Consider the following 14,621-nt stretch of genomic DNA (forward strand, 5'->3'; position numbering starts at 1 on the left):
TCTCTAGTATCACAGACAGATTGAAATACTTGGTCAATGCATAATTCTGAAGAGAGTAAAACAGGACTAATTATGAAATTCTCCCCCCCAAAAAAACTTAAAAATCAGTGATCACAACAGTTGAAATGAGTGTTTGGTGAAAGCTTGTATAATAAATTGGGTTGGACTGTACAAGTGATCATTTATTACAGTATCTCATCTTCTCTGTTTCTTTTCTCCACCTTTTACTTCCCTCTTAATTACTGAACACATTGATTTTTATGTGTCCTTAAAAGCTGATACCAAGTATCCTAAGTACCCTTAGAACTAGTGCTGTTAAGGCTTGTCCATTTTTACCATGGTTTATGATTGTAATAGAGCACTAGGTCTTGAAGTGGATGCTCTGTTTGAGTGGCTGTTTGAAGTCTATTGATGAGGCCTGAAATTTGAGTCTTTGCTTCCTAGTTCTATGTATTCCAACATCTTGTTCTAGAGGAATAACATAATTCTAAAGGAAGAAATTAGAAATGTAATAATACGTCACTGTGAAGACTAATGAAATGGTGGAGGCCATGTTTTACATGCTGTCACGTCTTTGGTTCTTTTTGGCTGTGCTTTTTCTCTTGCCTAATTTGCTCCTTCAGGCACTTTTCTTGTTATTTAAGTATGTTAGATGTTAGTGTGCTTACAAGCTTTAGAAATCTACTTGCAAAGTACAGCAAGTCTGGTGCAGATTCTAAGGTGATAGCACTATGTCTTAGCTTGGATCTGTAGGAATGAAGCCATTTTGCCTAAAAGTTGAGTACCTTCATGCTGGTAGCTTCTAACAGGGCATAAAATGTATGATAGCAACACAACACACCCTACGTACATTAAATAATAAAGACTGAAGCTCTGATACGCATGCTGGTGCCCCCATTACAGAATCATAAAATCATTTGGATTGGAAGGGACTTTTAAAGGTCATCTAGTCCAAGTCTCTGCAATAGGTATGGATATGACAGAGACAATAAGATGAATGGTGATTTTAGCTGAAGTTAAAAGAAATGTATGGTGAGGATGAGAAGTTCCATCAAGACAGGTTTTCAGAGTACTGAGCCTTTGCAAGTGTAAGGGGTGTTTGAAACCAGCATGATACTGCCTGCAAAGCATCTGAGTGTGATTTCAGTAGGGGACACTTTCTTAAAAGCAGAAAATGCCAGGGCTTTGGTAACTTAACAGATACAAACAAAATCTGTCTCAGGAAGTGCTCTACTCTCCTGTTTTGATATTAGCCAGTCTCCAGAGGGTTATATCCTTAATCCTCCCTTCCTCCCATCCTCTCAAATTTGCATTACCTTCACTAAGTTCTGGGATTTGATGTGCCCAATATAATGATCACTAAGATCTCTTCCTTCCAGCAGTACTTGTCGTATGGTCAAGTGTAGTGTATGAAGAGGGGGCACAACATCCTGTGTTTCCTATTCATCAGTCTCTCCACCCAGAGGTAAAATCTTGCTGCTTTTCATAGGTATAGAACACATAATAGGTATCATGTATCACCTGTTTCCTTTCATAAAAGGAGGTAAGTACTGTAATTTCTGCTCTGTTGAGGGAGAAATAAAGCACAAAGAAAGTGAGAAGACTTTGCTATTGAAGTAATTCTTCAATAGCAGAGCTGAATATAACGTGTTATAAAATACTGAATTCTAGCTTTAGAAGGCTGAATTCAAGAATCACAGTGCGAAGTTATGTGCAGTATCAGGATCCCATCAGGCAGGCAGTGTATGCGGTGGGACCTTCCCATCTGCAGGGACCCCCATTTCCTTTGTTTGGGACCTGGCTGGGCAGGTGGCCTGAAAACCAGCCCAGCCCGTTGTCTTTTTGAGAAGCAGGACTGAACTTGGTGCGTTGTTTTGAGGCCTTTGTCAAAGCACCGACTGGTGTTTGCTGAACGTCAGCAAGATCAGCATATCACAGCTTAATCCCCTCTCCCTTGCTGCATGACTGACTAGTGAGTGCAGGAGAGGTGGATTCACCTTACAGTGCAGAGCCAAGCAACCTCACACGAACTCTGCTGAAGTCACGGGTAGGGTGAAAATTGTCCATCTCTGAAACCCCCTGGTGGGAGAACTGTTGTAGTCTGTGCAGTCATTTAACTTTTGTTGTTGTGTTTTAAAAGGCTGTCTGGAGCTCTTGGCTTGAGTTTCTCCTGAGGACTTTTGGCACATCTTTGCTCTATGGAAACACGTATGTGCATGTGCAAACTTAGGCTAACAGGTGGGGCAAAAATCACTTGACAAGTTAGGAGTAATGCAAGAACCATCTTTGTAGCTGAACACTGATGAGTAATTCTGATTCTCATCCAGGCCCCTGGAAATTATTGTTGTTAGCATTTGTTGTTGGGCTGTGGAGCAACATCTAGTTTCATGAAGAAGTGGAAATATAAACAATACATACAGGCTGTGAAGTGTTGCTTCTGAAATTCTATTACTTCTGATGGTGTATGGTTAGGGAGGGCTGGTTTTCCTCTCGAGGTATGTATAAGGGAGTTAATGTTTTCCATTCCATACTACAGACTAGTACAGGCTCAGACAAGATCCTGATGATGACTGTAAAATAGATGCAGGATTGTTTTGTTAACCAGCTTTCACACATTTTAATATCCATATTCCTTTCTTGATTACTGCTGTGAATTAAAGGCATTTTGAAGACCGTTCCCCATAAGTACAAAGAAAACTATTTCAGCAATGTAATAAAATATCAATGGGAGTTTGACTGCAAGGTCTCTATTTGTAACTGAAAGTTTTCCTTATTAAAGTTACGCGTTCTAAGGTGATGTACTGGAATTCAGTATCGCGAGCAGATGTCTTTCTGCTCCGTCTTAGAAGAAAGAAACGATACACTGACAACGTGTGTGTTCAGAGTGCGTGAAAGAGGTGTTCGTATTTAGTCTAAGTGTGCAGATGCCTACAGACTGATTCAGGGGCAGGTTTGCATTTCATAAGCATTCAGCATGAGAACTTGCCTGCGTTTGTAGCATCACTGTCGGCTTGTACCTTGAGGACATCCCTTGCAGGTTTACACGGTGTCATTTATCAGTGGAGGCACAGTAGCACTGAGGAATTCAGAATTGTGTTTGTTGTATAAAAAATACACTCTAAGTAGCACATTTTACCATAAAATAATATTGTATTGTTGTAATAGAATGACCCCAGTGTACAGTATTCCTGGCCCATGATGCATGGTCCCAGCAGGAATTTTGCTGTGCAGCACAGAGGGAGCTGAATCATGAAACCAGTTTAGATTTTATCTAATACATTTCTATTTAATTTTCTTTCAAAGCCAGCTCAGTTGTGTGATCCAGCTCTTCCAGCACAGCACAGTTGAGGGGGCTGTGTGCTGCAGCATGCGGGAGGGGATGTGTCAGTGCCTTATGGCACTATTGGTGCTGAAGACTGAAAATTGTTGAATCACAGCCTCGGGTTTCTAAATGTCTTTGTAGATCCAACCCTTAAACACTCTGTCTTGCCTTCTAGAGAACTGTCCAAACGACTTCACATGCATCCTTAAATGCTGTACCAGGTTTGGCCTTTTGGGAGTGAGAAGTGCAGATGGTGAAGTGTTTGGTACAGCTACATGTGCATATGCTTTTGAGGCAGGCCACCCTGTGTTTATATGTAAACATTTCTAGACTATTTAGGCACATAACTTAATCTTTTGCATCACTCAATAATAAAACGTAATCTCTCTATGACCGAAATAACATCCATAGCAAATTTGAGAACAGGCTGACTTGCAAGGATGAATGGAAATCTGCCTTTTGGGTTTGGAGCTGAATCTTTCAGTGCTTTCAGCTATGTGTTGTGCCACTGCTCCCCTGCAGGGCAGAGTGGGGTTGGGCATGAATCTTAGCAGATTTGTTCCCTAGGACCTTTGTCCAGGGTATCTAAGCAAATTTGTTCCTTACAATCCACACATTCTGGCTTGCTTCTTTCCATGCCTGTGTATTCATATCACTAAGACACTCCAATGCTGAAGCTCCCTCATGCTGGTCATATGTTGTAGCTCCAGAACTGAAGAATTATGCATAACTGGAGAGACTCAGGTTTGCCCCTTCTACCCTCAGCTTACTTCATGGTAGTAGCAGAGACCAAGTTAGTGTGCAGATGAGAAGGGAAGAGAAGGAAACAAGACAAGCCAGTAGGAGACTGTATGGAGCCTTCCACCAACAGAAACTTGGAAATTGGGCGAGGAGAGGAAACTGCTGAAGCAGTTTGTTCAGAAAGGACAAGACAACACCATTAACAACTGTAAGAGAAGACAGCCTGGCAAGGAAGCTTAGAGCTGGAGGAGAACTTGGTCAAAACAAGCAAGTGATTTTAGTACTGGAGTGGGGAAACATGAGCAATTTCATAGAGGTTCTGCAGAAGAAAAGGGCAAGAGCCTGAATTAGCAACACAAAAAACCCCAAAACAACAAAACTTGTGGAATCTGGGGAAAGAGGCAGAGCCTTACAGGATTGCTGTACAGATGTCACGGGTTGTGCCAGCTGTCTAATTTAGTCTTGAGACTTGAAGTAGCTTTCTCAGCATGAGAGTTGTTGAATTTCTTTTCACACTCTTCACTGCCTATCCAAGTAGGAAGTGTCATCTCACAAAAGCTGGCAGAGGTCACTGTTTTAATAACTATTGTTAATTGATGCTTCTGAAAAGCCTTCTATCAGCTTGAATTTGCTACCTGTGGAGACTTGCTCAGCAGGTAGCTGAATCAAATTAAAACTTTAATTCATTGATGAATAAATCACACGAGAACTGTGACTGCCTCGTATGTTTTAAAATACAATATTTCTCTAATCAGCTTGCCTGGAAACTGTTTAGTCTCTCCATAAAATCTACAATATTTAAAATCCTGTCGTTAGTAAAAGCTGTAAGTTATATATTGAGTCTGGTTCTACAAAATATAGCTGCTCCATAGGTCTTGGTAGAGTGCAGGTAAGCTCTTTGCACTGATCAGTCATTAGCAAGCACTACGTATGCTGCAGAGTCTGCAGGGCCCATGCGGCTGCAATATCAACCATGTGAAAAGAAACTATTAGTCATGTTGAAAATAGTAACTGAAAGCCCCCCAAAAAGTATTTCTGGAGCAAGTAAATACTGTGCTAGTGAGAGAACATGTACAGGTTTCCCCTCTTGCTGTCCAAATATCATGAACCCAGATTGAACAAAGTTATAGAGTTTCTATTCATCTTGTATGTGGTATTTCCCATTGGGTAATAGGGAAGATTATGTTCCTTTATATGTGTATTTTTTTCTGTCTCCCCAGGATCATTTAGCAACGTTTTCTTTCTTCCAAAAGACCTCAGAAAATTAGCATTAACACCTATATTTCTAATCTTTAAATTGTTGTATTGAGTGGAAAAAATGAACAGCATGCAAGTTAAACACTGTGTGGGATAAATGCTATTAAAATCTTGTCTAAGCTGTTAAACATCACACTAACATTGGCTTGCTGGATCTAATCCAGTAAAAATAAATAAATAAAAAAGAGAGGTCACATTAGAGAACTAAGCCATCTGTCCAGTGTGGAATTGAAAGACATTCATAATGAATTACTTTTCTGTATTACTATCTTTTTTGGGGGGGACTTAATGCGAATCAAAGAGATGGTACGAGACCATTTATCTGTGAAGATGGTTCCTGAATTATTTCTACTTTGTCAACCTGATGTTTTAGTAAGACAGTTCTTGTTTAATATTTTGCATAACTAATTATCCCTTAAAAGGCTTCAAAAGTGCGTTTGGTCTGTCTCAGGCTTTGTTCCTCTAATACAGACTAAAGGATTTATATATACACTCATTGGCAAAATGTCAGAGAGCTGCTTCAAGGATATCTGTTGCTTTAGTGTTGATTTTTCTGCACGTTCAAAATGAGTTCATTTGAAGTGTAATATTTGGAATTAGTTTCAGTTTTTGCCAATGTTCATGAAGTAGATTGCAAAAGTCAAAACACAACAGGATTAATAGAGCATGTTTGTAGAAAGAAGTGTTCTACTACATTAAAATGAAAATAACCATTTAGAGTGTTGGCAGCTTTGGAGAGCATCTAATGTCAGGTGTGATTGTACTGACTGGTTCTATTGCACGCTCAGATGCATACCCCTGAATGATGCTAGTATCATGTTTTAAAATAAAGATTTTATGTCAAAAAATCCGATTTTAAAACCTCCTTCAAAATCATAAATGTGTGTTGTGAAGGGGAGAGAGAAGAGAAAAAAGGGATGTTCTGGGTTCCTGTTCCTGGGAGGAAGTTGATACAAACCTGCTTTGAAAGCTTCTTTAAAACTCTTCCCTTTGATAAAACGATATTAGCAAAACTGCTTTAGTATTTCTTAGGATTTGGTGATGGGATGTCCTGTTGGTTGAGTGGCTTTTTTGATTAGGGTACATGCAGGTCTGGATGAGGACTCAGGTATTGATGAAGTTACTTGAAATTTTTTTACTAGAATTGGACTAATTTAGGGGTTTGCAGTTACAGGGTGTTAATACATTGTCTTTGGAGGCCTAGAAGAGTAATTAGGATGAAAATCTGACTAAAAAGAGTTTAAATACTGTGCATAATTGAATATGGGGGTTACTAGTTACGGTCTTTTGCAATCGTTTGTCTTCAGACCTTTTTGAACATCCTTTGCATGGTATAGAAGCTATGGGGAGGGAGTTTGTCTGTTTAGCCCTTTGTAGGTGGATAGTGCCTGGTCTAGATTAAGAGGAGAAGCTACTACCTAGTAACTTCAGCTTGTATTTAATTCTGAGAATTCCATGATTTTTTTTCTTCCTTAAGATTAAAATATGTCAAATATTTGAGCAAATCTATTTTCATTTGCTTTTACCTGCTTTGCATTATTTCTTCTGGGTTTGTAAATGCTTGTTCCAACCAGCATCTTTTGTAAGTAGGAGAAAGCTGGGATGTGGTAAGTATGTTAAAAGTTAGAAGTGCTCACTGGCAAAGTAAAATCAGACTTTTCCATCCTTAAGTGCTGTGCTTCTCCCTGGCTACGTAAGAGGTTCTGTAACATAAATAGCTCAAAAATACCATAACTCCTAAAACTGGACAGAGATGTGTAAATTGCGACTCTTCTTATTTTGGCATTAATGTGTTTCAGTTCCATAAAGAAAGTTCCAGACAGCAGCTTTTTTTCTGACCTTCTTTCCAGACAGCCTCAGGAGTGCACTTTATCTTGTCTTTATCATATGTTCTCCGAGTTGTCACCAGTTACACTTTTGCATTACTTTGCTGCATCTGATTTATCATATCCATCCCTTTGCAAGATGTTTTACCAGATGTCCTCTCTGAAGGGCATATCTATAGACGAATTTTGCCTTAGATTAGGTTGTTTGTCACTTTATATTTGAGGCCGCCACGTAGACAGGCTAATTCAGTAATTATATATGCATCTTTGAAGAATCCTTCTGTTCTGATGAGTCCTCAGGAAACCCTGATGTCTACTTGAAAAAAGGCAAAGGGGCAAAATGATCATACATACATCAATGCTCTTTTATCATATTGGTCTTTCGATTTTCTCTGACATCCTTTTGACTGAGAAGAGAAGGAACAGGTTATTTGTGTGGATGGGCCTGATGGATTTTCTGAGCCTTGCCTAAGTAAAACGTATTTTCTTAAGTGTAAGTGTGATTTAATGTTCTTTTTTTTTTGTCAACCAACCTGTGAAGAGTGGTACAAAATTAACAGGCTTCTAAGCCCAAAGTATCTTAGTAACTTGTTAACTTCTTTCAGAAGCTGGTTAATACAAATTGGAGAAGATTTCTGTTGTGCTGTATATAGTTTCATATAAAGGGAAGACTCTTCACAAGCTCCCTGTGAATTCCCTATCGTGCTTTATACTGTCAGGTATAAGGTGACAGCTGGGATTGAGTCAAGTTTTACATTTAAAAACTAATTGTATCTAAGGAAGAGCTGAGGAATTGGTTCCCTCCAACCAGCTGGGTTACACTTTCAAAGGATAAATATATGTCTCTGCTGGGATTTTTCGGAAGGACCCAAGAAGATTAAATGCCAAAGTCCAACTACTATTTGTATGACTTTAAATTAGTTGAATTTTCCTTCCTTAGTGCACACAGACAGTGTCATTGCCTTGTTTTATGCAACTTTGTATTTTGTTTTAGTTTCTTACTGCCCAAAGCTTGGAAAACTTAGAGAAGTTACTCAACAATCTGTATCATAGTGTGCAAGACGATCAGGTCTGTTCCTATCCACGTACACATCAAGCAACCCAGAATCTCTCCTTGCCTGTTTCACAATTGGTCATCTCTGTTCATACATAAGCAATACCTATTTTCAGAGCCTGTATAAACCCTCAAAAGTATGGGATTGGGTAATGTTTAAAACTAGCTAGGTATGTAGTGTCAATGTGTCTTAGGCATCTTCTCTTTCACCCTCCTAAGGAAGTTCTTGGCTTGTGGATGTTTGACTTTGCTTATCAGGAAACTGTTAATGAGTATTTGAGTGAATGGGAAACTTTTCAACACAATGAGAAGTGTGGATTAAGATTTTTATGCAAAGTTGTCATAAGTAATTCCTTTCTTTGTTACTTTTCAAAGCGGGCTGACTTCAGCAGCCATTGAAGTGTAGCTTGCTTGACTTTATTTTGTTTTTTCTCATTTTTAATCCCTTGCAAAAAAAGCAACTGGAGCATAGCACCTCATTATTTTTTCAGGGGGAGGGGTTTAGCAACTAACATTAGAACTTAACTTTGAAGGACAAGAATTCAACATTTTTTGCCTTATTTAAGTAGGTCAAAAGGAAATATTTAGTTTTTTAGTTTGTTAAATCTAACCAGGACACCTGATTTTTTTCCAAAATCTTTTTTTCCAGAGCATATCTGTGGGCTGGCATGAAAATAGTTTTATCAATAAATGCAGTCATGGATCTGACCAAGTTGCAGAGTTTGTAGATGTGTGTGGTAACAAGGCTGTTGTGCTCCTTGCTTCTTCTGTGTACTTCAGGAGACCTGACAGTGGTACTGGGGGACAGATTAGCGCACAGATGATACAGGCTCTGCTAAAGCAAGTACTGTGCATTTAAACGTGTCCAGAGGAATGGCTGAAGGATGTCAGACATGCCCATGGAATGGGGTGATGTGTTCTGGGAAACAAGGTCTCTGAAAGAAGCTTTCACTGGTAATGGATGTCAGCTCTTAATAGGGTACCAGGGAACCAAGACAACTTACACCAGTTTGCTTTGACCTGCACGAGCAGAGGGATTATACTCAGCAGAAAGGGTGTTATTTTAACTCTGTGTTTGATCACTCCAGAGAAACTCCCGGAATACACAACTTCAGAGTCACCAGTGCATGAAATAAATTGCAAAGATTCGGAAAAAACCTCCCAACAAACTAGAAATAGTGTGAAGACTTTGATAAAACCTCTATCTTTTTAGTTTATCAAAGAAAGAGTGAGGAGGTGACATCCTATGAATGCCTGCACTGGAAGAGTAATTCTGCTAATGTATTTTTTTTACCCCCTGAGGGAAGAGTATAGAAAAATGATGGCAGGTGCTTGAGGCTGAAAGATTTGGACTAAAAATGAAAAGAGTAGAAGTTTTTAAAGGCAGAGTAATTAATTTTCAGAACAACTTAAACAGGGCTTTTGTTTGCAGCTTCTTATCAATAACTTTTCAATTATACTTGCATGCGTTTTTGAAGAATATGCAGGTATCAAAGAGAAACTGATTCAGAAAGTTCTGTGGATGTTGCTAAAAAGGAGTAATAACAAGGAAAATGTGTGTTAATTCTGTTGTGTTGGATTGTTTGGCAGATACGTTGATGATGTGATCAATCGGATTGATAGGATGTTCCCTGAAATGTCTATCCAGCTTTCCCGGCCAAACGGAACCTCTGCAATGCTTCTGGTAAGTTGGTACATTTAATGGCTCAAGATGGATTTCTTAATGCATTGAATTATTGTTCCTAAAATACCTGTTATTACAGATAATTTTTTTCAGAAACATACTGTTCTTCATTCATCACAGCAGTGTAGGATCTTTCTTGCTCATAGGTAAATGAGTGATAGAACAAATTTCACCTTTAAATGAAAGATTTATTACTTTTCATTTTTAAATCTGATCGTAGGAATATGTGTGCAAGCTCAGCTATTCCCTGGGTTCTTCAGTAGTCTTGGCAATGAGTGAGTCTTAATCATGATAATTAAGAAGGAAAAGAGTGGTGGGAGGAAGAAAAGAAGGAGGAAACCAATATGATTTAAATTTGTTCAAATTGTTCTTGGGTCAGGGAATCTCTGTTATATGATGAAGTCAAGAATTTGCTTTTGAAGTAAATGAGCAGTAAAGGCTGGATTAGAGATAAACACGTCCAATACGTTCGACTTATTTCTGCCCAACCAAGCAAGATTTCATTCCAGAAGAACCTGTTATTCACATCAGTTTTCACAGGCAGCTGTTGTGCTTATAGCAAGAGAAGTCTTTAAAGCTCTTCTCTAAGACAGCAACGTGGAAGTGGAGTCCACAGCATGGCAGTTGGATGCTGATTTGCCTCTAACAGGGTGATAGGCAGAAGTCACAGCTTTTGCCAAATCCTTACTAAAACTAGAAAATACATTATATACCTGGGTGAAGAACTGAGACCAGATCAGTCTTTTCCACCTCAGGTTTCTCATGGTACTTCCTCTTATTTTTTCTTTTCTCTCAAAGGCTGTTACAAAAGGCTTAAGTGTAGTGTACATGTGGCTATATTTCTTGCTTCCAAGCAAACAGTAAAACTAATCTGAAAATCAGATATTTTGTCAAAACAAAATTGTTGACTCAATGTAAGTCATCAGTAAAATCGCTCGTTAGATTTTATATTGACTTAAGAGTTTGTTGACTTTAAAATACTATCATGGTTACATTTTTGCCTGTATTTTTCAAAGGTTCAGTTAATTTCTCTATTAGAAGTATAGCTGTGATTATAGTTAGTTTTAATTAATCAACTCTCTGACATCCCATTATTAACTTTCTTTGAATAGCCCCAAATTTGCAAGAGATTAACCCAGTCAGAGGTTAAAATAAACAGCTGGCATTAAAAATTTAATCTGCAATTGGTGAATTTTCCAAGTGGAACAATATATTCCAGAAAAGAATTGAATTAATCAGTGCAGTCTTAAGAAGCTGTAAGTCTTGGAAGCTTTTGCGTTCCCTCTTGAGGTGACTTTATGTTTAACTGTTTTGCTATAGAAGAATGTCTGGTTTTACTTCTTTACCTTGAAACCCTTTCCATTCTCTTAGAGCAGCTCCTCTTTGCTCTTTTTAAGTACCTTCCACTTGTTGAGGGCAAAAAATAGATGATGTTTTTTGAGATTCAGGCACAGTTAGGAAATAAGGTCAGTTATCTTGGATGTTGACTGATAAGGAATAAAGTAGGGTGGAAGGGTGGTGACTGTAAAAGAAGCCTCTTCTACAAGCAGTAGTAATTTAGTGAATTCCATGTTGCAGTTGTTCTCTAAATCAAGGGCATTATTGTTGCTACAAGCTAGCAGCCCCATATTGAACCAGTGGTATGCATATTTTCCTTGGATCAGAGATCAAAAAGATTGTTTTTAAAGTATTTTTGTATGTGATTGTGTGATGGGTTTATCATTTTTTCTTTTAGGCAGGTTTTCCTTCTTTCCCATCTGTCTCAGTTGATGTTGCCAATATGGCACTTTCCATCTGGCCCTGACTGCTACAAAAGCTTTTGCTGTTTTCAGCCACAAATCATTCAGTGCAAGGTGCTGCAGGATGGGCAGTGTGAAGAGCACCTCCCCCAGAAGAAGGGAGGTTTCTTAAGTACTTGTGATTTCTCACTCTGAACTTATCCCAAGTTAGATTTGGAGTTGCTCCCTTGCAGCAGCCTGGTTTGTCACAATACCAAAGTATTCAGATAATGCTTATTTCATTTAAGAATATTTCAAACCATGCTGTTTGCCCAGAGTTAATTAACTCACCGTATAATCTCAACCATTTGCATCCTTGGACTGTTCGTGTCATACCTGCCGTTGCTTACAAAGGCCCTTTGACGTGGAGTTCTTGTTGTTACATTAAAACTGCTTTAAACACAATCATTCCATTTACCAGAAAAAAAGTGTCTTCATCTTCAAAGGCAGTGGTAAGCACTTACACATATTTTAAGAATGTGCAAATGGAAGGAGATGAGGAAGGAGAGGAAAGGAGCACCAGTGAGATTCTTTGAAACTTCAGAATAGCTGGAGACTTTGCCAAAGAAATCATCTTTAGGAAAAAGACCTAATAAAGAATATTCCATCCCTGGAGTCTACTTCATGTGCACGTGGAAATCAATTTATGTCCTTAGCTGCAGAGGTGAGTCTTTCACAGTCTAAGATTCATCCAGTGTTTCAAGAGGAATAATTAGCAGCTGTGTCAAACACTTCTGGCAAGTAACCTTTGTGTTAAGCTGGGTTCTCCCTAACCAGGGTGCAGCTTTCACGTAAACAAAAAGGAAAATAAACTATTCCTGAGAGTGTGAATGCTGTGTCTGGAAAGGCTCTTACCTCCTAGTCCTCTGAGGTTCCTTCTTCCTCCAGACACTAAGGAGTTTTTTTCATGCTTTAGATTTATACATAGCAATTGTACCTCATTAGTCTAGATCCATGCTACACAGACCAAACACATAAATAATTGAAACCTTTCCGAGCTGTGTGAAATCCTCAACTGATTTTAAAAGCAGTTTATCATGGCATTTCAAGGTGCTGTTTAATCCCAATCTTCACTAGTGATTTTTCAATTAGTCTTTTAATCGTACTATGCATAAAAAAGACTAAACATAGAATTATATCAGCTTTAATAACCATCTTATGCAAAATTAATTTCCAGCAGCAGCAGAGGGAACTGCAAACTCCTTAAGGTTTTTGTGAGATTCTGTTGGTCAGATGCCAGGAATTGTGAATAGATCAACCTCATCGTGTATGTTAAGAAAACAGAAACTGATTTTTAATTAATGAAAAATACCTAAATTTTTGCCTTTTTTTTTTTTAATGATTAGTTGCATACGTTATTTTTCTAATAACATAATTTGATGCTGTGATTATTATACGATTGCTTCACACACCTTGTTTCTATTATCAAAATTCAGAATATCTTTGTATATGTGAAACAATACCTGTGCACAATTAATTCATTAGTATCAGAAATGATTTAGAAAATAGTAAGAATTATCCTCACTTTTCCAGTTGACAAATGTGACTTCCCCAGAGTCATGTACCCACTTGGTCCTAGTCAGGTGTAGAAACTTACTTTCTTGTCTTCATCTGGGAACTACCTTTAAAGTCATCTGTATCCCCAGTGTTTGTAGAACTATAGAAAAGCACTACTACAGCAAGTTACAACAAACTGGGTAAATGTTTTTAGAGGTGATTGAATAATAATCTGTAATTTGAGCTGTTTCTAAAGCAGAATGACATCTATAACTAACTTCCAATTTGAAAAATTGAATTGTTTCTGCCAAACCAAAGCTCATGGCAGAAAGAATTTCTTCTTTTCATGTTATCTGTAACTTTTTGATGATAAATTAATTTTATAAATTTATAAAATTTATAAATGGATCTGTCATATAAAAATATGAAAGATGCTTTTATACAGTTTTGTTCATTCTCCATAAAATCAGACACATTTGCATTTGAACTTTCAAATCTTGTTCCAAGCATTTTAAACAGTCTGATTATATGGAAGTGGGCTGTATTAATTGCAAATAGGCTAGACATCTGTTCACTAAAACAGAATAATTTCTTGTGTCTCGTTTTTGTTTATCAGTGTTTTGCATAAAATTGTTTTTCAGTTGCAAAAATGGATTCTGAAATGTATTATTTGTCCATTAAGAATGGCCACCAAACTGATTCTTGTTCAAGGGCCCCTGGTGTTGAAGGACTGGGAGGAGAGGGGGAAATTTGTCAAGTGATTTGAAACTGCTGTTGATGTTATACTTGATTGGAAACAATTGAATTGGTTATTTTCAAAACAATCTTTTTCCCAAATGCTTTGCAGTGTAGGCATTCCTCCTCGCCAGTCTGGTGTTTCATTGGGAAGCTGGTGCACAGTAGGCGCTGGGTACAGGTAGGCAGGTTCATGGTGGGAACATAGATACGATGATCACGTTTGGTGGCTTAGGCACCTGATTTTAGGCACATAGTATGAATATTCATTTAGGGTTTTACACTCTTGGAGACACTTGCTACGTTTCGGTGTTTGATGGAACTACTGGGATTTTAAGGATCTCTTGTGTGTGCTGGATATTGAGGAATCACTTCGGAGCTCATAATGGGACTGTTGGGCCTGCAGCTTCTGTTGAAATGGACTGTTGGGCTTCACAGTTTCTCTTGAGAACCAGTTTAAAAAGCATTAAGCCAGCATTTGAGGTCACTTGTGGAGGAAGAATGTCTCAAATCACCAAACTACGCAAGAAGTGGATGCCAAGTAAATTGTAAATTCTTCTCTAATTGTCTAATACCAGAATGAGAAAGATAAGGAAGAGTCTTTCGATGGGAAAGTGAACAAGAGTAAAAAACGTAGAGAAAGACCTGTGAGAAATGTCCTCAGCTTTGCTCCCTTCACAAGGGTTACTGTGTCCCAGGGTTGCTGTCCAGTGCCAAAGGTTCACAG

At 38.3% G+C, this 14,621-nt stretch overlaps 1 protein-coding gene across 2 annotated transcripts in view; it reads left to right on the plus strand.

The window, feature by feature from the left end:
• Nucleotides 1–14,621, plus strand: part of MED27 (mediator complex subunit 27) — an 86,073-nt gene that overhangs the window by 48,831 nt on the left and 22,621 nt on the right. For both annotated transcript variants that reach the window (XM_010012914.1, XM_010012920.1), the window contains exon 4: nt 9,791–9,884. In XM_010012914.1, the coding sequence (XP_010011216.1) occupies nt 9,791–9,884 (94 nt within the window). The remainder of the gene's footprint in view (nt 1–9,790; nt 9,885–14,621) is intronic.

The sequence above is a fragment of the Nestor notabilis genome, unplaced genomic scaffold (genome assembly GCF_000696875.1).
Source record: "Nestor notabilis isolate BGI_N333 unplaced genomic scaffold, ASM69687v1 scaffold26120, whole genome shotgun sequence".
Lineage (NCBI taxonomy): Eukaryota > Metazoa > Chordata > Aves > Psittaciformes > Psittacidae > Nestor > Nestor notabilis.